The sequence below is a fragment of the Amblyraja radiata genome, chromosome 15 (genome assembly GCF_010909765.2).
Source record: "Amblyraja radiata isolate CabotCenter1 chromosome 15, sAmbRad1.1.pri, whole genome shotgun sequence".
Classification (NCBI taxonomy): Eukaryota; Metazoa; Chordata; class Chondrichthyes; order Rajiformes; family Rajidae; genus Amblyraja; species Amblyraja radiata.
This window is the reverse complement of record NC_045970.1, coordinates 14,203,558-14,230,696: the sequence shown is the minus strand read 5'-3', so window position 1 is coordinate 14,230,696 and position 27,139 is coordinate 14,203,558. Positions and strand designations below refer to the sequence as shown.

At 41.0% G+C, this 27,139-nt stretch overlaps 1 protein-coding gene across 1 annotated transcript in view; it reads left to right on the top strand.

Annotated features, from left to right (window-relative positions):
• Positions 1 to 26,832, top strand: part of jakmip3 (Janus kinase and microtubule interacting protein 3) — a 285,672-nt gene extending 258,840 nt beyond the window's left edge. Inside the window, exons 10-23 of the mRNA XM_033033654.1 lie at positions 3,780 to 3,908; positions 5,635 to 5,763; positions 7,125 to 7,208; positions 10,531 to 10,593; positions 10,749 to 10,847; positions 11,581 to 11,679; positions 11,806 to 11,859; positions 13,375 to 13,440; positions 13,890 to 13,958; positions 14,046 to 14,123; positions 16,979 to 17,182; positions 23,699 to 23,764; positions 24,178 to 24,222; positions 25,818 to 26,832. Of these exons, the coding sequence (XP_032889545.1) occupies positions 3,780 to 3,908; positions 5,635 to 5,763; positions 7,125 to 7,208; positions 10,531 to 10,593; positions 10,749 to 10,847; positions 11,581 to 11,679; positions 11,806 to 11,859; positions 13,375 to 13,440; positions 13,890 to 13,958; positions 14,046 to 14,123; positions 16,979 to 17,182; positions 23,699 to 23,764; positions 24,178 to 24,222; positions 25,818 to 26,225 (1,593 nt within the window). The 3' untranslated portion in view covers positions 26,226 to 26,832. The remainder of the gene's footprint in view (positions 1 to 3,779; positions 3,909 to 5,634; positions 5,764 to 7,124; positions 7,209 to 10,530; positions 10,594 to 10,748; positions 10,848 to 11,580; positions 11,680 to 11,805; positions 11,860 to 13,374; positions 13,441 to 13,889; positions 13,959 to 14,045; positions 14,124 to 16,978; positions 17,183 to 23,698; positions 23,765 to 24,177; positions 24,223 to 25,817) is intronic.
• The last annotated feature ends 307 nt before the right edge of the window (positions 26,833 to 27,139 follow it).

Genomic DNA, 27,139 nt, shown 5'->3' with positions numbered 1-27,139 from the left:
TATCACATGCACCAATTGGTACAGTGAGATTTGAGTTACCATACAGCCATACAAATAAAAAGATCACAATACACGATAGAATTTAACATGAACATCCCCCACAGCGGAATCAACCTTCCCACTGTGAGGGAAGGCAATAAAGTTCAGTCATCTTCCTCTTTGTTCACCCGTGGTCGGAGCCTTTGAGCCCTCCGCAGTCGCCGCTACGGCGGCCCGATATACCGGCCCTCTTGCCGGGATGATTGGAACTCCTGCATCGGAACGGAGGAACACATTCGCGGTTTGGTGTTTCCGAATCGGCCGCTTCCTACTGGAGACCGCTGCTTCCGAAGTCCATAAGCTGAGCTGGGCGGAGCTCCAACACTGGTGACCCCCCAGCAAGGGATCCCAGACCTCCACGATGTTAAAGTCACCGCCGCCCGCAGCGAGAAGCTCCGCAAATCACAGCTCCACGGTGTTAAAGTCAGCAGGCCCAACACTCCGGAGCTCCAACATCGCTCCGCGATGATAATTCAGTGCTGCGCCGCCGCTGAAACTCTGGCTGGTCTCCGGTAGGAAAGGCCGCGCCAATCCAGTTGTGAAAGGGTGAAAGGACTAACAGCTGCTGGCGAGGCTGCCACTACGATGGCGCCACCCGATGGACAATCAAACAAATGAATGAAAGATATGCAACAAAGATATAGAACAAATGAATGAAAGATGTGTGAAAAAGTAATGATGATAAAGGAATCGGGCCATAGTCAGCTGTGTGCTAGGTGAAAACGAGTAGACAATGAGATTCAACAAGACGACTTTGAAGCTAGTCGACTTGGCTGGGGGAGAGATGTAGAGAGAGGGGAAGCAGGAGTTACTTGGTTAGAGAAATCCTTCTCATGCCACTGGGCTGCAAGCTGCCCAAACGAAATATGAGATGCTGTTCCTCCAATTTGCATTTGGCCTCACTCTGACAATGGAGGAGACCTTAGACAGAAAGGTCAGTGTGGGAATGGGAAAGGGAATTAAAGTGTTTGGCAACCGGCAGATCTATATGCAATGATCTTTTCATTGCAGCCAGCTTTGCCACATAAATCCATTTGAAATGTTTATAAAATCTTGCCAGCGTACAAAATTTACTGAATTACTTCCACCAGAAGATCTGATCTATATCTATCTAGTCTATCTCGTGAACCACCAAATCAACAACAAGCGACCAAGGAAATGGGCAGTTGCCATTGAAAATACAAGTCTTAAGTGCAACACATCAATGTATATTGCAGTATTAAAATCTAAAATTAAGTACTTAAACATTTTAGAGGTCAGAAGTGGTTCAGAAGTAGCCATGCTCAGTTTTTTGTGCAATATTTATATTTGACTTGGGATATATCACTCAAAGGTTATTTGGAAACATCTATTAAATGCCTGAGAGACAAAAATGCTGGAGAAACTCAGCGGGTGAGGCAGCATCTATGGAGTGAAGGAAATAGGCAACATTTCGGATCGAGACCCTTCCTCAGACCTATTAAATGCATTTATAAATGTATTATTATTTCTATTAAATGCCTAACCTGTTACAACAGATGTATTTGGACGTGTCTCCCTGACGGTGAAAATTATGAAATATCTCAATAATTTCTTAAATCTTTTACATGAAAGAACAAATACATCTCTACTAATCCAATTATTTTCTAAAAGATACATTGGTCATATTTATGTTTAGATTACTAGATATCAAAACTAGTTTGATGATTATTTTTTTAAAAGATGGTACAAAAATAGTTTTATTACAAATCCTATCCTCTTCGGATCGTTGACCTTGTTGTGGTGAAGAGGTTTGCGTGTCCCCATGATTCTGAGAGCGATGCCGTCGGCAAACACCAGCTTCTGGTAGGACCACCCATGGCGGTAAGATCAAGCATGTGGGTCCAGACTAAGAACGATCCAACCTACAAGACCTCAACGGCGGACCAGGCGGACAAAGATATCTTGAACTCAACGGCTGTGAAGGTGGATGAAGGCTGCAACCGATCTATCAGCTCCAATCGTCTTGGTCCCCTTGCCATTGGAATAAGTTGATTGATTTGTGACGGACCGTGTGCTTCTTGGGCAACATCAAGTACACGTTAAACGAACACACGCACAGGCGTCTTCGTTCTGTTTTGGAGAAATGTGCAATCGACATCGACAATTGGGAAACCAATGCCAAGGACAGGAAACTCTGGCGAACCATCATCCAAGAAGGAACAGCGACCTTCGAATCCAAGAGATGCGCAAAATTAGAAGAAAAGAGCAGAAAACGGAAAAAGAGGCAGCAACTATCAAACCTCAATCTGCCATCTGGAATTACCTGTCCTTAATGTCGAAGAACTTTTAAAGCCAGGATTGGACTCATAAGCCACCTGAGAGTCCATAAAAACAACAGAACGTAGTCCATCATCCTCGACCTCGAGGGATAGCCATGACGACAAATCCTATGGTTAGAGATGTTAGGAATATTCAAAAGATAGACATAAAATGTTGGAGTGACTCAATGGGACAGGCAGCATCTCTCTAGAGAAGAAATGTGTGACGTTTCAGGTTGAGACCCTTCTTCAGACTGAGAGTCAGGGAAGAGGGAGTCAAGAAATATGGAAGGGTAAGGTTAAACAACAGATCAAAGCAGATGGTGATAAGAAAATGCAGAATGGTTCATTGTTAGCTGAGGGGAAGATGACAACGAGGCGTACAACCAGTAATATTTACTCAGGGGGACTGGGATGTCCCCCATTTGTAGTACTAGGATGGGGGAGGGACGGAGAGAGAAGGAGAGCAAGGGTTATTTGAAGTTAGAGAAATCAATATTGATGCCACTGGGTTGTAAGCTGCCCAAGCGAAATTTGAAGTGCTGTTCCTCCAATTTGGATTGGGCCTCACTCTGACAGTGGAGGAGGCACAGGACCAAAAGGTCAGTATGAGAATGGGTGGGGGAATTAAAGTGCTTAGCATTGGGAGATCACGTAGGCACAGGTGGACTAGGCGGAGGTGTTCAGCAAAACAATCGCCTAGCCTGCGCTTATGCTGACTCCCTTTGGAAATAAAAGTCATCATTTTGAAGTTGTTACAGTCTTAATGTTTCTAAAGGAGGATCATGAGAATCACCACTAATATATCCTTACCCCAAACAAAGATAGTTATTTAAGTGTTTAACATAGATGTGTTCATAGTTTGCTTTCCCATATAAGTCAACATGAACTAATATAATAATGTTGGCACCAAAGCACCAGCATCCAAATTTCACTGGATTGCTTCCACCAGAAGATTGATATAGACTTATCCAGTCCATATCCTGAAACATGAAATCAAACAGTAAATAGTAATAAAGATGTCATCCAAGAATACTACTTAAAGCAGGAATCTTGAGTCACGAGGAGTATAACACTTGTTGAAGTAAAGGCCCTGTCCCACGATGCGAGTTTACCCAAGAGCTCTCCCAAGTTTAAAAAAAAATCAAACTCGTGGTAAGTACGTAGAATGTACGTAGCGGGTACGTCGGACCTCGTGGATGTCTCGTAGCGGCTCCTAATGCTAACGGCAGGTACTCGGGAAACGCGGAAACTTGTGAAGATTTTTCAACAGTGTGAAAATTTTCCAATAGTAAAAATACACTCGTGATGAAGTACCATGCGTTTGATTTTTTTTTTAAACTCGGGAGTGCTCTTGGGTAAACTCACATGGTAGGACAGGGGCTTTAGATGCTGATTAAAGATTATTGGAATACCATTACAGATGCTGAACGTTTAAAAAAAAAATGTTTTAATTTACAGAAGCCTGTTGTGGAAACATTTTTCGGGTATGATGAAGAAGCTTCACTTGATTCAGATGGTTCATCTATTTCATACCAGACAGACAAGACAGATCAAACTCCTTGTACACCTGAAGATGATCTTGATGAGGTAACAAAAATTAGATTCTTATTTTTTTTTTCTTCAGTGAAAACAACTTTTAATTGTTTGCAACTGGAACTTATCAAGTACTTTATTTTCAACTACATTATTTTATACATTTTAACATGTTTGAAAAATTGCTTATTCAGTTGAATGGTTTGAAATGCAACCATTATTTTGATCAACTCTAATATATCTATTGTCTTATATCATTATTATCATACTTTTGAAATGTTTTGAGGGAATGCGAAATTCCAGTACATCCTGAATAATGTATTACTAAATATAAACTAATAAACTTTGTGGGTGTACTAGTCCTGGGCATTTGAACCAGTTTGTCTCAATCTTGTTCTACCCCTCTAGTTACTCAAACCTCCATCCTCCACACGCCCATCTTTAGTTCCTATCACTTTCCACTCACCATTTCCTCTTCCAACCACACAATCCTATGTTCCAAGGACCTATATGATGCCAACTAAAATTGCACAGTGGGCATTTAATATTTATTGAAAATGGGCAAAGAAGCCAAAAATCCCAACGAGTGTGGTCAGGGTTTACATATTTCAGTACAGGGTTCATTTGCAGTTTATAATAACAGGTCAGTGCGAGGTTGTAGCCAGGTTTTGCCATGGATTCTAATTGCAGTAGTTCTAATTTCGTACAGTGTGTCTCTGTGGGAGTGCAGTTCCTGGAGAGTGGTCAGTATGTTGGTACAGGCAGATTGTATTCAACTAGGTCCCAAAGAAACCAATGTTTTTTTTGGCTTCTGCGGGATTATTGCTGATGTGTGGCTCCCATTCAGCTGCCCCGGCTGCTGACTTTCATACATTCACTAATTCACTGTTCATCTGCCTGTTCTCTTTGACTCCCTTGGTTCTCCTCACTGCATTTTAGCTTACAATGCCCACAAACAACGTGCTTGCTTTATCCAATTCGTGCTGTATCAATTAATACATTTGTATAATAAAAATCTTTAATTTTACATAAAGACATTAAGGTGTGTCTTGATTCTATATAATGGTATAAAATGTTTAGTTTAGTTTATTTTATTGTCACGTGTACCGAGGTTCAAATGTAAAGTTGCAGTGTTGTGATTGCTCATTACCACACATTTTACATTATCACAAGGTCAAGATTTACTGCCGAGCATGCCACTGATATATGATGTGAACAGTTGCACATATTTAAGATGTTCTTTAATCTAAATGCTAATGTGGAGTCAAAAACACTAAAATAGATATTTCACAATTCTTGATTTGATTTGCTTGTGTTCACCTTCCATTTTGTCAGGAAAGAATTTGGCCATATATGTATGGTGAGACCTTTGACAATGCCTTATGGAAACTAGTGCCTTTAAACAACATGGTTGTACTGCAGGATGGCACATCATTTCCAATGTAAAAACATTTCAACACAGCTAATGCCATCATTAAAATGGTTGATGTGTAGGTTTGTTTCCTGTTCTTTTGAAAAGACCTTACCAGCTGCCGGTGAATTGTATTCTGCATGAAACATAAAACTTCCACCGGAAAATAATTAAATTAACATGGTCAGTTTAACAGCAGTTTAAAAGTTTTGTCGTGGCTGATAATTGAAGACATTCCTGTTTACGATCTGGTCTGTTTTACTTAAACAACAATATAACATATATTATCTAAACAGTATAAGCATGTGAGATGATTGAGATGACAGATTACTCAAACTGTAGAATGTGTTCCTTACGTGTTGTGTTTAGGGAATGGCAAAAGAAGAGACAGAACTTCGCTTCCGACAGCTGACCATGGAGTATCAGGCTTTACAGAGGGCCTATGCTTTGCTACAGGAACAAGTCGGCGGAACTTTAGATGCTGAAAGAGAAGTGAAGGTACTGCTAGAAATTATGAAAAGACAGAATGCTGGAAATACTGTAAATATGACATAAATAGAGAAATTACTGGGAAACCCCTCCCATCGATGAAAACAAATCCTAGAAGGTCTTATCTCCATCATGAGACTCATCTGGTCTATTGGAGACAATTCCATATCACTTTCTTTTAAATATTTCTCTTTAACTGGTTTAGTTCTGTGGTGCTCCATAATAGATGAAAAAAATAGTAGTGTTGGCGGTGAGAGTCAGGTACGGTAGTGGCATTTATGAGGTTTTTGGATAGACACACATGGATATACGGGAGAATGGAGGGATATGGATTACGTGCTGGCAGATAAGAGTTGGCCATGACATTATGTTCAGCATGACATTGGAGGCTGAAGGGCCTGTTCCTGTGCTATGCTGTTCTATGTTCTAAAAGACAACTTGATATTAAGTGCCTTTAAAGTTGGTTCTTATCTGACTGTATAATTAAACTTAGTTTAGTTTAGTTTTAGTTTTAGTTCAGAGAGTTTAGTTTTGCCCACCGCATCCGCGCTGACCAGCGATCCCCACACATTAACATTCCCCTACACACACTAGGGACAATTTACAATTATACTGAAGCCAATTAACCTACAAACCTGTACGTCTTTGGAGTGCGGGAGGAAACTGAAGAAAACCCACGCAGGTCACAGGAAGCACGTACAAACTCTGTACAGACAACAACCTTAGTCAGGATCAAACTCGGGTCTCTGGTCAGTAAGGCAGCAACTCTATAGCTGAACCACTGTGTCACCCTTTTAAGTTTTGGTCACCTGGTGGAGATGTTCACCTCTAATTTATATACAGATTAATCTATTATCATAAGCACCGAGGTGCAATGAAATTTCTTGTTTGCATGCCGTTCATATTCAAGGGTGCTATATTCATGTGAATGAATTGAAAGGTGTAGCTTTTGTGGGGAATGTGTCAGGCAGGAATTGTCTGATTTCTGTGGTAGAGGAGTTCTACATGCTGAATGAGGAATTGTAGTGGAAGCTGATGAAGCTGATATGGAGAATGTGGTTACATTGATGACAAAGGGAGAGGCTCAGAATATGGATGGAGCAAGAATCTGGGATTGTAGCTTTGAATGGGAATGTGTTCGAAAACGAGCTCAATGTTTTAAATCAGCAAAGGCAAGAAACAATGACTGGTGTGGAGAGTGAGGGAAAATGATTGACCATGGATATTGACACTGGGATAAAAATAAAATGGGTGGGAGAATTAATCACCCTTTCCAGTTGAAGCCAGAAGAGTTTATGGCCATTCTATTAATGATGATTGCAATGAACAATGTTTTTCACATTTTTTCACTTTCATTTTCTTCCTTTTAGACTCGTGAGCAACTTCAGGCAGAAAACCAACGATATCAGACTAAAATTGAAGACTTGGAGAAGGCTCTCGCACAACAGGGGCAGGTAAGCATTAGATGCCTGATGTATAACATCCTGGACGAGGAAGAAGCCAAACATGAGTTTGGTACTTTAAGATACAGGAGCATCACAGGCTTCCTAAAACCAATTTATGAAACCACAATGAGATTATAGCAAATTAGATTGAGAAAAGTTTAAGAGGCAAACATGTCAGTGCACATTTGATCCTGGCAGATGGTTTCATGGAGAACTTTAAAAATCTGTAGCCAGAAGAAGGCATTCCTGCAACGCTACACAAGATGAGGGTGGCACGGTGGCGCAGTAGTAGAGTTCCTGCCATACAGTGCCAGAGACCCAGGTTCGATCCTGACTACGGGTGCTGTCTGTACAGAGTTATTGTGTGGGTTTTCCCTGGGCGCTCCAGTTTCCTCCCACACTCCAAAAACAGACAGGTTCGTAGGTTAATTGGCGTCAGTGAAAATTGTAAATTGTACCTAGTGTGTAGAACAGTGCTGGTCGGTGCGGACTCGGTGGGCCGAAGGGCCTGTTTCCGCACTGTATCTCTAAAAACTAAGGCTAAATTCCAAAACAAGTTGTCTTGGGCTTTTGGCTTGGTCCATTTTTACACTTCAAAGTGGGATTAATAGCTGGTTGCATGTAGTCAAAGGATGCTCTTTTAAAACATGGCTGATGGCACCCATGAGGAACCCAATCAATGAGGTTGGATACCATGTGACCAATGCCATCTGACAACCAGAAGTCCCACTGAACAAGACAATGAACAGACCTGGAGTAGTCCTACAATGAGCATCTTGCAGAGTGTCCACAATGATGATGGTGAGTTGGGCTTTACATACATTGTGGAGCAGTGAAGATTGGATTACATAAAATACAAAGAAAAAAGCAGAGACGTTAAAGGAGGAAAAAGATGATGCAGACAATGCAAGAGAAATGATGCACATTGCTGACCAGGATACCCCATTTGCTGCTGTCAGCCCACCCAACTAAATGCTGGATGCCAAACCTCTTTTCCTTCCTCACTTCCACCAACACAAACCGGTCCTGGAAACAACCTTGCCAGCCTTGCCAGCATCCAATGTTCAACATCAACCCATGACTCATTGTCCCAGACAAGTTTAAAAAAAAGCCAATCACCAATCACAAGTTCCCAGAAACTGATATTAGGAAATATATATTTTTTGTGAATGCAAAGAATGGAAAATTCAAACATATGTAAATTTGCTAAGTCCATGATCTTACACTCTTACAAACCTGTACTGCTCCTTCTCTGGTGATCCTATGTGATGGCCCTGCTGAGGTTTAGCAGAGGTGGAGGCACATTGAGACAGCAGTGACAGCTGCTATATAGTTAAATACAAGATAGACATAAAAAGCTGGAGTCCGAAGAAGTGTCTTGACCCGAAATGTCACCTATTGCTTTTCTCCAGAGATGCTGTCTGACCTGCTGAGTTACTCCAGCTTTTTGTGTCTATCTTCAGTTTAAACCAGCATCTGGAGTTCTTTTCTCTACAGTTAAATGTGTTGTATTGATTGAACCATGGCCTTGCTATGGTACAAGTGCAGGTTCTAATACAAAAGGCCACACTTCAGTTTAAAGTACGTCTTGGGCCTCTGCAAATATGATGTGTAATCTGGAACTCACTGACAGATATGCAAGCCCAGCTTTACAGAGTTAATCTGCAGAATCTGATAGTTTTTAATTTTAATGGGGATTGTAGAACACCCATTAAGGAAGCAATGTTACAACTGCAAAACATTAATTTGATTTAGTTTAATGTTTTATTTATTTACGTGTTTATTTTTCAAAAATTGCCTTTTCAAATTCACTTCTATTTAATAGTTTTTTCAATATCTCTCAATGACCCATTTATAGGTTATTAAAATCAATGGCAATTTTCAGTGGGAAAAGCTCACATCGACTTTGCAGCTTTCAAAGGTTGTTGAGATTTGTTCAGGACCAGGTTGTCTTGTAGTATCATCTGAGGCCCTGTTGCCATCCAGGCTCTAGGGTTTGAAGGGCCAGTAGGATAGACTCTTAATTTTATTGAAACATATTAAATTCTTAAGGCTAGATGCAGGAAAAATTTTCCCGATGTTGGGGGAATCCAAAACCAGGGGTCACAATTTAAGAATAACGGGTAGGCCATTTAGGACTGAGATGAGGAAAAGCTTTTTCACCCAGAGAGTTGTGAATCTGTGGAATTCTCTGCCACAGAAGGCAATGGAGGCCAATTCACTGGATGCATTCAAGAGAGAGTTAGATACAGCTCTTAGGGCTAACAGAATCAAGGGAGAAAGCAGGAACGGGGTACTGATTTTGGATGATCAGCCATGACCATAATGAATGGCTGGCTCAAAGGGTTGAATGGCCTACTCCTGCACCTAGTTTCTATGTTTCTATGTTTCTCTGCTTCAGACCCAGATAAGTATGAGTGTAGGCAGACCAATGTGACAGTTCCAAGCACAGGGACAAAGGTAGCATGATCTTGCTGTCAGACTGAACCTTTTAATAAGAATTGCCCTAGACATATAGTCTACAAGGCATCCCTGGCACAAAATAATTGTCTTTACCAGGAATATGAATGCAGTTGCTAATTTACCAATTAAATATTCAATGCACAAAATTCAGTGAACAAATCAAAATCTCCAAAGTGTAGGCAAGGAATGTGACAGTACTTGGAGTTAAGGGTTTGGGAATGAAGATAAATTATGAAGATCTATTAGCATATGTATCTGAGGTGATCCATTGCAGGTGAAGAGGAAGCCTCAAGGGTGGAAACACATTAGGGCAGCACAGTGATAGAGTACCTGCCTTATAGCACCAGAGACTCGGGTTCAATCCTGGCTGGGTCTGCCTGTACGGAGTTTGTACGTTCTTCCCGTGACCGCGTGGGTCCAGTTTCTTCCCACACTTCAAAGACACACAGGTTTGTAGGTTAATTTGGCCTTGCTAAAAATTGTAAATTGTGCCTAGCAGGTAGGATAGTGCTGGTGTACGGGGTGAACGTTAGTCGGCGCAGACTGGGTGGGCCAAAGGGCCTGCTTTTGCGCCGTATATCCAAATTAAATTAAACTAAACATTAGAAAATCCAATCTGAAAATAGGATGGAAAGTAACTTAGTTTTGAATATTGAGATTAACAAACTGCATGAAACCACATTTATCGTGGATGATTAACAGATGTTGTATGTATTCTGAAGAAGTCTGAAGAAGAGTCTCGACCCGAAATGTCACCCAATCCTTCTCTCCAGAGATGCTGTTACTCAAGCTTTTTGTGTCTATCTTCTGTATGTATTAAATACTATTCACCTGTAATTAGAATAAGTATTGTCTTTGTATTACTAAGGATATGAAATGGATTGAAGAGAAACAAGCACTTTATCGTTGGAACCAAGAACTCCTGGAAAAGGTATCTTCTTTACGCATAATACAGATAGAACTACAATATGTTGTGCCGTAACTAGTTTTTCTATGTATATTGCAGCCTGATTTAAGGTCCAAGGTACCTTCATTGCATTATTTAGAAACAAGGTTTAAATTAATCTTGTGTCTCCATGTTAATAGATTCGGCAAATGGAGACTGAAGAAAATCGCCTGAAGCATGAGGTGCAAGATGCAAAAGACCAAAATGAGCTTTTAGAGTTTCGCATTCTGGAACTTGAAGTAAGAAAGACTTAAGTTTATTTTACCCATTTCCTTTCTCTTTGGTCACAATGAATCGCCTGATGTTGAGCATCAGAGTTGAAAAGCTCTGGTTATTAAGCAGTCCAATGGCATTGGACTGTGAGGATTTATTCTGCTTATGTGTTCCTTTAAAGCAGTGGTTCTCAACCTTTTTTCAGTGATGTACCCCCTGTGAAATATTTTTTCAGCCAAGTACCCCCTAACCAGCGCACAAATATAGGCCTACATATATGTAGGCCTATATTTTAAAATCTCACGTTCCCCCTGGAGTGCCTTCACGTACCCCCAGGGGTACGCGTACCCCCATTTGAGAACCACTGCTTTAAAGCATCATTACAAGTAAAGCATGAATAACAAATGGAGACAATCTCCGCAAACTCTTTCAGGTCACCATAGATGCACAAGAACACTCTCCTGTTCCCAAACTTGCACATTACGTTACAGCTGTGCATCATGGTTGCCGGATAACGTTATGTTAGAGTTCTTATCACTTGCTCGCAATAAAACCTTTGAACTCTCACATTTTCTTAACTCAGGTGTTAATATTGATGATTCTGGAATTTGCCTCAAATCAAACTCATTGATTAGTTAATCTGGTTAAATGTAATTTTTTTGCTTATTAAATACAGGTGAGTTTTCTTTAACTAATTAAATTTCTTAAGCATTGAATGAAAGAAATCAATTGTGCCTCAAAAGTAAATTCATCTTTCAGGAACGAGAGCGGCGCTCACCTGCCATCAACTTCCATCATATTCCATTCCCGGAGGAGACTAGTCCTCTTCAGGTCTACTGTGAGGCAGAAGGAGTGACAGTAGGTGAACTCCATTGTGGAGCTTCTCTGATAGACATGGTTTAAATTCACTTTAATTGTCACAGATGACTGTGTGAATGCAATTTGTTAAACATTTCTTATGAAACTTTTCTCCTATTTTGTCAGGACATAACAATAGCTGATCTTATGAAAAAGTTGGATATTTTAGGAGATAACGCCGTAAGTGTATGTTGTTTTTCTGATCATGGATATTTTCCTTTATATCATGTAAGTCTGTAAGTGAGAATAACTATGGTAGATCTTAGAACCGTGTTAGCCATTTTAAATATTCGAAAACTATACAGTCCATTTACATAAAAATCTTCCATCAAGTAAAATATCCATCACAATTTGAACCTCACACTACATAAACTCACCAAACATTTAGCCAAGCTTGTTCTTCAACGTTAGGGTCTTAGCATGCTTAAGGATGTCCAAAACCAAACAGTAATCATCTTTAATTTTACTACGGCATTAATATTTAAAGCATTTCTCCATTATTGGGATATCTAACTATTGGCATAGAAGAAACAGGCCATTTTAAAGGTTCAGACTGAAGAAGGGTCTCAACCAGAAACATCATTCATTCCTTCTCTCCAGAGATGTTGCCTGTCCCGCTGAGTTACTCCAGTATTTTGAATCTATCTTCATTTTTAAAATAGCTCAATTTTAAACATCACACTCAATTTGCATTAGTATTTATATGTAACAAGCTGTTTAAATTGCCACTAGGTGTGTATTTTATGAATGCTTCAATGTCCTTCAATCTTTTAAGAGAAGGAAAATCAATTTGGTAATTTGTAGAAACCAATTTTCACATCCCTAAAGTGACATTGCCCAATTGAACATGCGGAAATTGGTTAGGAATGTCAAAATTGATTCTTTCAAGGGGCTCAATTCTATAATAGGAAAATTAGGGTGCTATCTTGCAGACAGAAGCAAGATATGTATGCAATTCGTGGAGTTTCATCTGATCAACATTGTCCTGTCTTCTGTCAATAGATAGCTGAAGAACTGGTAAAGGTATCCAAGCTCATAAACTGTTGAGCCCATTTGATTTCAATCACATACAGACTTTCAAAACAAATGAAGTGTCTTCTGACTCAAAGCTAACAATCTTCAACATCAGATGATTAAGGATCAAGTTATTAGGGGCAATTAATCATAGAGATAGAGATAGAAGCTCATATTAAAGACATTATAACTGACAATACATTTGTCATAACATAGACACAAAAAGCTGGAGAAGTCTCCCAGTCTGAAGAAGGGCTTTGACCCAATATGTCACCTATGCCTTTTCTCCAGAGATGCTGTCTGACCTGCTGAGTTACTCCAGCTTTTTGTGTCTATCTTTAGTTTAACCCAGCATCTGCAGTTCCTTCTTACACAATGCATTTGTCATACTTGCATTGATTGAAACCAGACCTTTTGCACATAGTTGGGGTCCACCTCACTCATTTCCACCAGAATTCTCACATCTTCCACTTTAATTTCAATGGATACAGGAATGCAACTATTAAATCTCAGGTTGGCATGCATGTCTTTGTCCCAAATCCTATTGGAATGCATGACTGTACTTTAGAAGACAGACAAAGGGAGCGTGGCATGGAATAAGGAAAGAAGCATGCATTATATTAGAAAATACTAGAATGTTTCATTTTTAATTTGCTATTTATTTATTTACTTACTAATTAGAATTTGACCAATGACGAACAAGTGGTTGTGATTCAGGCCCGAACAGTTTTGACATTGGCAGAAAAGGTAACATTTATATTTCTTTATTGTCCTGGTTAATATAAAACAAACTAGTAAAAATCCTCCTAAGGGGTATTCATTAATAATTTGAATGCACAGTACATTTTGATTAAGTGCTAAGGAAATTAAAGAGCATAGCGTAACATCTTCTTCTTATCGAGTCCACACACAAGATTAGAAGTTGTTCTGCCAGAGCGGAACACACTTCTCGGCATCTGAACACAATGGTGTCTGTCTTGTCGCTTCTTGTGCGTGGTGGTGGAAAGATTGGTGAAAACAGAGCTGCAACGTGAATGCTCTTTCCTTGACCCCAGTGTAACATATAAAACTAAGCTTGAATTTCAAATAGCTGCTTGTACTAAGTAGCAGGAGGGTCATGTTGAGTTAGAAATGAGAAATGACTCTCACTTGTTAAATTCTCTTTGTGAGACCGATTATGTTAATTCAACTTTCAGTGGCTGCAACAAATTGAGGTGACAGAATCTGCTCTCCAGCAAAAGATGAACGATATTGAAAATGAAAAGGTATGCAGTGAGTACACGTGATACCAATGATGTTAAAGACTTTATGATGGAGACTTTAAAGTTCCTGAATTAGTTATTTGTTAACAGGAGCTTTTCAGTAAACAGAAGGGTTACTTGGATGAAGAACTGGACTATAGAAAACAGGCCATGGACCAGGCTCATAAGGTACGGTAGTTGTTTTCTATAGAACTTCTGTAGAACTGTAGTAAGTGAAATGTAGCCATAGTAAGTGAAAATAACACAATACAGACATAAAATACAATTTAACATAAACATCCAACACAGTGGAATCAACATTCCTCACTGTGATAGAAGGCAATAAAGTTCAGTCATAGAAACAAAGAAACATAGAAAATAGGTGCAGGAGTAGGCCATTCGGCCCTTCGAGCCTGCACTGCCATTCAATATGATCATGGCTGATCATCCAACTCAGTATCCTGTACCTGCCTTCTCTCCATACCCCCTGATCCCTTTAGTCACAAGGGCCACTTCTAACTCCCTCTTAAATATAGCCAATGAACTGGCCTCAACTACCTTCTGTGGCAGAGAATTCCAGAGATTCACCACTCTCTGTGTGAAAAATGTTTTTCTCATCTCAGTCCTAAAAGACTTCCCCCTTATCCGTAAACTGTGACCCCTTGTTCTGTTTGGTCACCGCGGTCGGAGCCTTGAACCCTCCGCAGATCGCCGCTGCCGACTGTCCGATGTCCAGGCTCTAGTCGGGATGAAGGTTAGGTAGCGCGTTATCAACTGGCACAGTCAAGACGAGCCAAGAACACACCAACCCTTTCTGTTTCTATGATTTCTATGAGTGGCATTACGGTCAGCCCTCATCATAGCAGATCTTAGGAGGGGGACTGGTTTCCGCAATTGCTGATAACTATAACAGCGTAAGGTATTATCATTGTATGTAGTTGCCACAAAGAACCGCAGATGATAGTTAATACACAAAAGGACACAAAGTCCTGGAGTAACTCAGCGGGCCGGGCAGCATCTCTGGAGAACATGGATAGGTGACGTTGGGACTCTTCAGCCTGATTCAGCCTGTTTGGTTACTCCAGCACTTTGTGTTGTTTCACGTTACAGACTAGGTGCCGATGCCGCTGGTCTGCACCAGCGAGCTTCTCCCCGTCTGCTGCCCTACCATCCAGCCAACGCAGCCCACCCCGCAACCCCCAGCTGCCAGCTCCCCCCTCAGTCCACCGCCAATGACCAGATGCACCTGACCACTGGGAGCCCCCCCTCTGCTAGCTGCTACCCTTCAACCCACCCACTCTCCACTCTGCCCAATACCCCTCCCTCTCGCACCCTCCAAGATGGAGTATGTCGGCGATTCTGAAGGATAGGAAAATGAGAAGGAGAAGGGGCAGGAGGTGGCGGTGGAGGGGATAAGGAGAGGCCGAATTAACAGTGTGTAGGAAGGAACTGCCGGTGCTGGTTTAAACCGAAGAAAAACACAAAATGCTGGAGTAACTCAGCAGGACAGGCAGCATCTTTGGAGAGAAATAATTTTAGATGCACTAATATTTACTGCAGCAATTGCATTTCTTTGCATTGAATAGGAAGGTTGGCCCTGTGCCCGAGTCTAACCTTGCACATTTTTGAAGCAATTCCCCGATGTAATTGTGGGATTATTTCAATGATTTTGCACTCCTTCGCTGCAGTCCTTGACAAATTCAACATTGAAACACAGCCAGGAAACCACAGCCAAGACCACCAACATAATTGCAGAAATTTAGTTTTTTTTTTAGTTTAGGAATGGGAATGGGAATACTTTATTGTCACATGTGAGTAGGCACGGTGAAATTCTTTGCTTGCAAACCCAATGTATACAAATAGTGGCCACCTACAGCACTGACAGTTACAAAGCACACCGGCTCCTCCTTTTGTCTCCTGCTAATTCCCTCACGCCGAGACCCCATTGTCCCGTGTGTGTCCCCCCTCCCCCCCATTGTTCATTGTTTCCCCATCCTCCCTCACGGCAGTTCCCCCTGCACTGGGCCCTCCATTGTTCTTTCCCCCACCGCCCCCGCCGGTGGTTCTCCACGCTCTCATCGCACGTCGACTGCGGGTCGACCAGCGAGGCATCGCCGCAGCCTCGAGGCTTCACCACAGCCGAGGCCTCGTCATCGTGAGGCTCTACCGCTGCCTCCGCTTCACCACTGCCGAAGCCTCACCACTGTCGACGCCCCGCTTCATGCCTCCGTGGTGCCGGCCCAGGCCCCGGAACTCCGTCGGCCGCTCTGTCGACCCAGACTCTGACCCGCGAGGCCACAGTCGGGCCCCGACCCAGGCTTATACGCGGCAACTTCGATAAAGGTCTCTGGTCGCGTTCCCAGAATTTAGGTTTAGAGATACAGCACGGAAACAGCGATCCCTGCACACCAACGCTTTCCTACACACTCTTTAGTTTAGTTTGGAGATACAGTGCAGAAACAGGCCCTTCAGCCCACCGAGTCCGCACTGACAAGTGATCACCGCACATTAACACCATCCTACACACACTAGAGACAATTTATACTTATTTCAAGCCAATTAACCTGCAACCCTAGACATGTTTGGAGTGTGGGAGGAAACCGAAGATCTCGGGGCAAACACACGCGGTCACGGGAGAACCTACAAACTCCATACAGACAGCACCCGTAGTCGGGGTCGGACCCAGGTCTCGGGTACTGTAAGGCAGCAACTTTACCACTGTGCCAACGTGCCGCCCTAAGACAACCTGAGAGACAATTTTTATGTTCCTACAAGGCCAATTAACCTACAAACCTGTACATCTTTGGAGTGTGGGAGGAAACTCAAGATCTCGTAGAAAAGCCATGCAAATCAATGTATAAATCCTTAACTCGTAGGCAGTTATTTGGGGAAATGTCAGCAATAGGTGTTGGAAATGCTGATATGCCCACATGAGGTCAAGGGCATTTGGGGAAATGCAAGATACCACAACATTGACTATAAGCAGCAGTTTGATAACTATTGCTCTGACCTAGTGAGTAATACTCATGTTTGCTTTACAACAGCGGATTCTGGAGCTGGAGGCCATGTTGTATGATGCCTTGCAGCAAGAAGCAGGGGCAAAGATGTGTGAGCTGTTGTCAGAAGATGAACAGGAGAAGCTGAAAGGAGCGGTGGAACAATGGAAACGTCAGGTCATGAGTGAGCTCCGAGAGCGTGATGCACAGATACTGAGAGAGAGGATGGAACTCGTCCACCATGCCCAACTGGTGAGAAAGTAGTTAACTGTTCCCCACCCCAACAATGGCTCATTTAGAAAACACTGAGAAAATGATTGTTTCTCAGTATGTCTACATGATTGGATTTACAGGCACAAAACACCTATCACATAATCTGATGCATTGGCTGTAAAGAAAACAACATTAGATGTCATCCTGAGCAAAGAGCTTTCACTAATATTTGCCTTGGAAACTAAATCAGAGAGGATCATTTTGATATCGATAAAAGTCACGGGACAGTTGATGAGCAGTTGTGAAGATCTCTTGCTACAAATTCAATATGTCCTATATCTGCATTTCCGAGAAATGTCTCTAGAAGTTCTCTGAAATCTTTAGAACCATCTTTACAGATCCGAGTTTAAATCCATTGGCAAAATATATTTGAAGAGATTCTCATCCTTAATGCAAATATCCTCACCCTTATTAAAAATCACATAAAAATTTCCTTTTAGTAACTACTAAATTCTTGGCCCAAGTAAGGACTTTTTTATAAATGCGCATCATCCTTAACCTCTACAGTAACTTTAAGAACTTGCTGGATTCAAATGTTAATTGTGCATTAAACTTGAACCAGCCAGCTAGTGTTAGAATATAGCAGGAAAATATTTCTGTACCAACTTGGTAATTGTTAATACAGTACTGTATAATGATTCTCTGGATCAGAGCAGAGACAATTCAAATTGTTGAATTACATTTGTTAACACTGTTAAAGATTTATTAAACTTTGGATTTTATGTTATACTTTTTGACATACTTTAATGCTATACTTTTGTTTAATCCCATTTCCTCTTTACTTCTATTTCCCACTGGGTTGATTCTTATTCACTCTCCATTGTCACAAGTACTTTTGCCTGACATTAAATTTTAAGGGACTGAATGATAATTCATTAATTTTTAGTAGTCCAATTGCCCCATCTAAGGAGAGAATTTAGCTTCAGCAAGGTTTGTCTGACACAATGCAGCTCTCAGACGCCCACCATAAATGAAATAATCATAATGATAATACAACCCTTTAAATATTTTTCCAGAATTTGTCCTATGAATCTTCAGCTGAGAGATATTGTGTGGTACCCTCAAATTGTCAAATTTCCAATGTTAATTTTAACAATAGGTAAGAAATTAGTTTAGTTTAGTTTGTTCAATTTAGATTATACGCACGTGTACCGAGGTACAGTGAACAACTTTTGCTGCATGCTAACATGATAGGATATTACCTAACAATTTTACCTAACAAATATGAAGACTATGTATGTATGTATATTATTATATATTACAATTGTAAGTGGTAGAATAGACTTAGTGTGTGGGGATTGCTGGTTGGCGTGGACTCGGTGGGCTGAAGGGCCTGTTCAGGCCCTGTATCTCCCAACCAAACTAAAACTAAATTATGGTTCCAAAGAGAAAAAAAATGATATTCAGCTGTTCACAGGTTAAACTGATCAACCGTTCGGCAACTGTGGCAGGGCTTGAATGCCATCACCTCTTCTAGGTGAAATCAGGAGGCGGCTCAAACGACAGCGAAGCATCACTCCCTGATGAGCTCAATGCATTCAACACATGGTTCAACAGGGAGACCACTGATGTGCCTTCCCGAGCCCCTATTCGCCCTGACGGTGTTACAGTCATAGTCACGGAGGCCGACGTCAGAAGATCCATCTGAACCCTCAGTTGAACCCTCGGAAAGCGCTTGAACCTGATGGTATACACGGTCGAGTTCTCATGACCTGTGCAGACCAACTGGCGGGAGATTTTGCAGACATTTTCAACCTCTCACTTCTGAGGTCTGAGGTTCCCACCTGCCTAAAGAGGGCATCATTAATACCAGTGCCCAAGAAGAGTAAGGTGACGTGCCTCAATGACTATCGACCAGTGGCACTAATATCTGTGGTGATGAAGTGCTTTGAGAGGTTGGTTATGGTGTACATCAACTCCTACCTCGACAAGAACCTCGGCCAACTACAGTTCGCATACCGCCACAACAGGTCAACGGAGGATGCAATTTCACTGGCTTTCCACTCCGCACTGGACCACTTGGACAATAAAAATACCAACGTAAGGCTGTTGTTTATAGACTACAGCTCAGCGATTAATAACATCATCCCTTCCAAGCTGGTTACCAAGGGATTCTCCCCCTCTACATTGGGGACCTGGGGTGGAGGGTATTGCACCGAGGTGTTCCCTGCAACCTGTTTCTCTCGCGGTTCACAGACTCGCCAGCCGCCTGCCACTTTTGCGGGCTGGAAGAATCTGTGTACCACGTGTACATGGAGTGCGTGAGGCTGCAGCCACTGTTTGAATATCTAAAGGGGCTGCTCCTTGCCTTCTGGCTGCATTTTTCACCCACCATCCTCATCTTTGGACACCCTGTGCGTAGGGGAGAGGGTAGGGCTGAAGATGTCCTGGTTGGGTTGCTCCTGGGCCTGGCCAAGCTGGCCATCCGCGAGTCACGGCGCCAGACGGTGGAGGGCTCTACCCGAGCCGGCTGCCTGCCCCTTTTCCGGGGTTACGTCCGTGCCCGGGTGGGATTAGAAAGGGAATACGCCCTGTCTACGGGCACCCTGAGGGAGTTCCGGGACTGCTGGGCTCCGCAGGGTGTTGAATGTATCCTCAATAAGGATTGTATCATAGCTGTATAGTAGTTTATTATGGATACATGTTTGTATTGTATTATGGTGGTGGGTTCTGGCTTGTTTTATTGTAATGTAAATATTATTTTTAATAATTGAATAAATTTTTTGATTAAATAAAAAAAAAAAAAAAAAAAAAAAAAATGCTGGTTACCAAGGGATTCTCCCCCTACATTGGGGACCTGGGGGTGGAGGGTATTGCACCGAGGAGTTCCCTGCAACCTGTTTCTCTCGCGGTTCACAGACTCGCCAGCCGCCTGCCACTTTTGCGGGCTGGAAGAATGTGTGTACCACGTGTACATGGAGTGCGTGAGGCTGCAGCCACTGTTTGAATACCTAAAGGGGCTGCTCCTTGCCTTCTGGTTGCATTTTTCACCCACCATCCTCATCTTTGGACACCCTGTGCGTAGGGGAGAGGGTAGGGCTGAAGATGTCCTGGTTGGGTTGCTCCTGGGCCTGGCCAAGCTGGCCATCCGTGAGTCAAGGCGCCAGACGGTGGAGGGCTCTACCCGAGCCGGCTGCCTGCCCCTTTTCCGGGGATACGTCCATGCCCGGGTGCGGATAGAAAGGGAATACGCCCTGTCTACGGGCACCCTGAGGGAGTTCCGGGACCGCTGGGCACCGAGGGGGGTTGAATGTATCCTGGACAAGGATTGCAATATAATTGTTTAGCAGTTGCTTAGCATATTTGTTCGTCTTGTATTATGGTGGTGTTTTGTTTTATTGTATTGTAAATACTATTTTAATATTTGAATAAATATTTTTGATTAAAAAAATAAAATTAAATTAAATTTAAAAAAGCTGGTTACCAAGCTCACGGAACTGGGCCTCTGCGCATCCCTCTGCAATTGGATCCTCGACTTCCTCATCCACAGACCACAGTCTGTTCGAATTGGAGGAACCACTTCATCCTCAATAACAATTAGTAAGGGAGCACCTCAAGGTTGCGTGCTCAGCTCCCTGCTTTACTCACTCTATACCCATGGCTGCGTAGCCGGTCATAGTGCGAACACCATCATCAAGTTCGCCGATGACACCACTATGGTTGGACGAATCACAGATGGGGACAAGTCAGAGTATAGAAGTGAAATCAACTGTCTGACCAAATGCTGCCAGCACAACAACCTGGCTCTCAACATCAGTAAGACCAAGGAACTGATTGTGGACTTTGGTAGGGGAACAATGAGGACTCACAATCCAGTTTATATCAACGGGACGATGGCGGAGAGGGTCAATAACTTCAAATTCCTGTGCGTGCATTTATCGGAAGATCTTTCCTGGACCCAGCACACCGATGCAATTGTAAAGAAGGCACATCAGCGACTCTACTTCCTGAGAAAATTACGGAGATTCGGCATGTCAAAGAGGATTCTCTTAAACTTGTACAGGTGCACGGTAGAGAGCATTCTGACTGGTTGCATCGTGGTCTGGTCCAGGAGTGAAAAAGACTACAAAAAGTTGTGACCACTGCCAAGTCCATCACCGGCTTTGACCTCCCCACTGTCGAAGGGATCTATCGTAGTCGCTGCCTCAAAAAGGCAGCCAAAATCATCAAGGACCCACACCATCCTGGCCACACACTTATCTCACCATTGCCATCAGGAAGAAGGTGGAGCCTGAAAACTGTAACGTCCACGTTCAGGAACAGCTCCTTCCCCACAGCCATCAGGCCATTAAACACAACGAATAAGCTATGAGCTCTGATCTGCAAAAGACTATATTGTTATTTGTTATTTGCACTATATTTGTTATTTATTGAACTTTTTCTTTTTTTTCTCCTCATTATGTACAATGTTTACATATTCACATATTCTGTTGTGCTGCTGCAAGTAAGAATTTCATTGTCCCGTCTGGGACATATTACAATAAAACACTCTTGACTATTGACTCTTGCTTCTCCTGTGCCATGCTAGCCAGGCTAGTGATAGGATTGGAATCACTATTCAAGTGAATGGAAATTCCTAACCTGGAGATCAGGAAGGTGAGGATGAGGTGACACATTTTGTGTCTGTTTAGTTAGTTATCTTTTAGTATTTCAATGTGCTAAGTTAAAGGAAAGATTATTTAAAAAATGATGATAATTTTAATTTTCAAATATTTCTGTACATCAGAAAAATTCACTAGCTCATGCACACCTCTGAGATTTTACCAGGAGTTTTGTCTTCCCCTCTTGTCCAGGGGTGACATGGTATTATGGGAGTAGGGCCCAGCAGAATGTATTTGCGGCCTAGTGATCACTGAGGCCTTTCCAACCAGGGCAATGGCCCAGGACAATTGAACCATTTATTTATGATAGGCTAGTGCAGGCTTCAGGCGGGTACATTTTGGATGATGTCACATTCATCCCAATGTGATTTCCTAGTTATTAATTTCCTTCTCTGAAGCGCTTTTATGAAATTTTGCAGGGCAGATACATTTGAATAGGTCTTTATTGTTTACATATTCAACGTACAATAATCATCTGGACTTAGTTAGGAAGAAATACAGTAGATCCATCATCCCTGCTTGTAGCAAATTAAAAAAGATCTAATTATTGCTTGTAATATTAAAGACAAAAATACAAGCCTATAACTTAATACATTTTTATCGTCAGTTACTCGTAATGATTATTAAAAATATGAAGAAGATGGCTTTTGCCAAAATTTAATACTATGAACTCTGAAAATTAATAAAATAGACTAATTGCAACCCTCCTTGAGTGTGATCAGTTGCCATGGAAATCGAACTTGCTATCATGCTCTGTTGGAATCTCTCGTCCTTGAAATCATTTTACTACTTTAGAGCAGCTAGATGCTCTTCAAACATATTTCTGTATATTTCTATCAATAGAAACAATTATTTAAATGCTGAATTTAGAATTCCCTCTGCTGTTCTAGCCAGACTTGCATTAGATTGACATATTTTTAACACGTGACCTTTAATAAAACCAAATCATTAATGGAAATTTATTTCAGAATGAGGGTCTCGGAGTTAATAAGACAGCCACTTGCTGATAGGAATTCATTGGCAAGGTTCGCTTTCTCACTGAATTATCATAACCAAGAGCGCAGAATGCTGGGCGCACTTGGAAAATATTCCTCATTTTCTCATTATAACAAGTGTCAGGCAGTAGCTAAAACAGTTATTTGTAGAATGCATCCACCACCACTTATATACTGGATGATGGATTTGTAGAATGAACTGCCAGATGAAGACATTTAGATATGTACGTGGATGGGAAAGGTTCAGAGGGATATGAACCAAGGGGCAAAAAACTGGAGTAACTCAGCCGGTCAAACAGCAACCCTGAAGATCATGGATAGGCAACTTTCTTCAGATTGAAGAAAGATGCCAACCTGAAGCATGACCTATCCATGTCCTCCAGGGATGTGCCTGACACCACCACCCACCCCCCCCCCCCCCCCCCCACCCCCCGCCCCCCCCCCCCCCCCCCCCCCCCCCCGCTGAGTTACACCACCACATGTTCTTTTTTGTTCAAGGTTTCAACATCTGCAATTCCCTCTGTCTACTGGCAAATGGAACTGACATAGATAGGCAACTTGATCAGCTTGGACAATTCTGCCAAAAGGCCTGTTCCCGTGCTGTAGAACTCCCTGACTCCTTCTTATACACAGCATCTACTAGTATTGCACCATTAAATTCTTAACTTGTTTCCAAGTAATATCATTGCATTGTTATTTATGCATGCATTTCTGCATTGGAAATATCCCCGCATCTGCACTGATCATTCCACACTGAATACTGACTATTCTGAAGAAGAGCTTTAATTATTATTTTATATCTGTAAGATATCTCATTTTATATCTGTAAGATTATTAACAGGCACTTTTACTAAAAACAACATTGTACTATAGTTTAACCTAAGCACCATACCTTACAGAGAATCAAAGAACTAGAAGAAAGAATTGAACTACAGAAAAGACAAGTTAAAGAACTAGAAGAAAAGGTAATACCAAGTTATTCTAATTGTTGGAAATTATAACACAAAGGCAATATATGTTCATAATTTAGAGAATGAATCATTAACTCATATCCAAAAAATATTTAACCAAGAAACAACCATAATTCTTATTCTTGAATCCATCCATATTTTTTCCAATGACTGCTGTTAAAATCCTACTGTGATTGTTTGTAAAAAATAATTATGGAAATAGAAAATGAGACAAATACAATAAATTGGATGTTTTAATGTTTTTTGCTGTTTCTTCCCTAAGCTTGATATGACAGGTTGCTTTTATTTCAGTTATTTTACTTCTATTATATTTCACATCACTTTAATTCTTGTCTTCTGTCTGTTCTTCCCTATTTCCTTTCCTGTTCATTTTCAGTTTTTGTTTTTGTTTTTATTTTTTTCTTTAGCTTTCATTCTTTGGTCGTAATTCTTCCTGGCAGCCGATAAGGAAGGTAAGGTGTTTATTTTTATAAATGGTACATGAATCAGGAAATGCATGCACTTGTAGAAAATTGATTCAAATCATTCAAAAATAAAGCTGAACTGAGAGATGCTTTGCTGATTATGTTTTACTCTGTTATGAACAATTTCACTTTTTCATAGCTAAGGATCTTCACCTTTTTAGTGGATATTTCCTTGCAGAATTTTCTATTGACCATGATTGGAATACAATGGAGAAAATAACTGTGTTTTCAAATTAAAATCAAGCTCCTTGACTGGATCTTTAAGGTTTCTCATTGTTTCAATGTTGACAGATATGGCCTGGAAATTCCACAGTGTAGCACATCACTTTGTGTACTACGTGTCAGAAATTTAAGGCAACATTTCACCACCAAGTGCAAAAGGCTCCACAGTCCAGTGGGGGCATGCGTACAGAAATATATTTACTTTGTGCGCCTGTGCAGTAATGCCGAACAACTTGCCCAAAATTGTCCTGTGCATATATGGCCCATAAGCAGTGTCCCACTCACATGCTGAAGCAGACTTTAACCAAATTGTTGAGGCTTATATTGGCATTATTTCAGATGTGACTTGAACTTGTTTTGACCACTGTTGGTAGATTCATCCAGAAATGTTTATCTCGCTGATTATTTCTGCCACCTAATCTCTTTCCAATATCTTTAACCCCCATCACCTCCAACAAATCCCTTAACCCAAGTTACCAAAACTCCCCTTTGTTATCAGCCTGCCCAACACTCTCTCGCCATCCTTCTCAAACCAACACCCTTCACCGCATCAACCCCTCTCCCCCCTCCAACCTGTTTCCCAATTCACCCCTCAATGGAAATCACACCCACAATGGAAATAGCTTGTGAATGAAACGCATTGATCAAAAATTCATTTTGTAAGGCCTGTTTCATTGATTTCGCCTCATGTGTGATAGAAAATTGCTGCCTTTGGAAGGAAGAGAGACAACAGGGTTCCACTCCCTTGCACAATGTAGCAGTGATGTTTTAAAGCACCTTGTGTGCTACGCTGCTGAATTTGTAAATGAAACATTTTTCTGACGGACCATACCACAATACCTGTTTCCAGATTCTGCTGGACTTCTATTTTCAATGCCGTGCATGGTTTTTTTTTACGTTTGCAAAGAAACCGTGTATTCTATCTTGAATGTTATTCATTTACATCAAACTGCATGCTCTGTAGCAATTCTCTGCAGAGGCTTTTGACTTAATTTAATTTTTATTGAGGCAGTTGTCATCACTGTTCACCATAAAGATTCTAATAAAGAATGTTTTTAGAAATAATGAAGAGAGAATGTTGACAAAAGAAATTGAACAAGTTTTTAGCATTAAGCAAGTCAAATGATATGCATAGCTTCGATTTTAAATTGCAGTATTGTTTGATGTTATATCTGTAATTCTTCAGTATAATATGTACAAACTATATAAACTTACTCGTAATTATTATTTTACTTGAAAGTAACAAGCGGTATATGCAGGTACAGTTAAAAATAAATAACTGTACATATTTCCCAAGTAAGAGCTTTTGCTTTTATTGTTGGTTATCCCAAAATACGTGATCATAAAGTTGTTCTTCACAGGCCACAATGATGGAAAGAAAACTAGATACTGTAATATACAATCAGATTATGGTATTATCCCAAGAAGAACCAACTATAAACCAAGAAATTAACTATTTGAACGAACACCTCATGATTCTCTATGAGGAGCATCAAAATTACATGAAGAATATTCAGGGTTCAATGGCTATTGTGCCAGAAGTGATTTGGAGCTTCAAGAACCTTATCCATGACTCGGAAGACAAGTTCTGTAAAAATGCAACAATACCTTTAAAACAAATGAAAAATGTAAATGGACTGAAAGCAAACATTTCTAACAATTTGCCAACGCTGAAAGATTTTGGAAAATTGATTTCCATGACGGGGGGAGATGAGCACAGAAGAATGTACAGCATGGGTGAAAGAACAGTTTTAATATTTAGTGAGTGAAGAATTGATCTTAAACTTTCCTGCTGTGCAGGAGACTGAGAAAACTGCTTCAATATAGAAGCATGGCTTCCATCCATCACTCATTCCCACTTCATACACATTGCTACATCAGTAATTTGTTGCAGCTACAGAAGCTGTGAAACATTGACAGACAAAGACTTCTAACAAGTGGGTGAAGATAATTTATTATTGAACACGAATTGTTCTTGTGTTGAACCATATAGATGTCACTGCAGAGACGTGGATGAAGTGTGCACATGTATTATTAACCAGTCGTTCTGCACTGAAATGAAATTCGTCCCAGGTAGAACAAATATGACACGCTGCTATGTTCGAGCTGTTGCCTCTGAAGCAAGAAGATAAATTCAAAGATGGCACAAAAAAAGTGAATAGGTTAGATTAATTTTTTTAAACATTTGAATTTAATGTAAAATTGCTAATAGTTTACAAAAGCAGGCATTTGAAGGTAATACTTGAAGAGTTTGGGGCTTAGCTCATACTGTATAATTCCCAGCAAATATAGAGGGACCCAGAGTCATGATGAATTTTCCAAAGAAAGGGAACTATATGATTTCAAGATTTAAAATGAAAGCCAAAATATAAATAGTTGGAACGATATGCAATCGGAATGTGGAGAAGATTCAGCCAAACAAGTACTAGAAGAAAATCAAGGGGATGATTGGAATGTAGTTTTGGTTTATAAACCAAACAAGCCATGTTGTCACTTCAAGATAAATGATGTACCATTGTCACAAAGAAAATAATCCTGACACAAGAAGCAAAACTGCAATTGTTAACATTTTAGTGAAGTGCATACAACACAGGAGAACTGAATTGGAAGATTTTAATTTGCATCCACCTCACATGACACAAGGTGGATTTTTTTCCTCTCTAAGATAACAATCAGAAAGGAG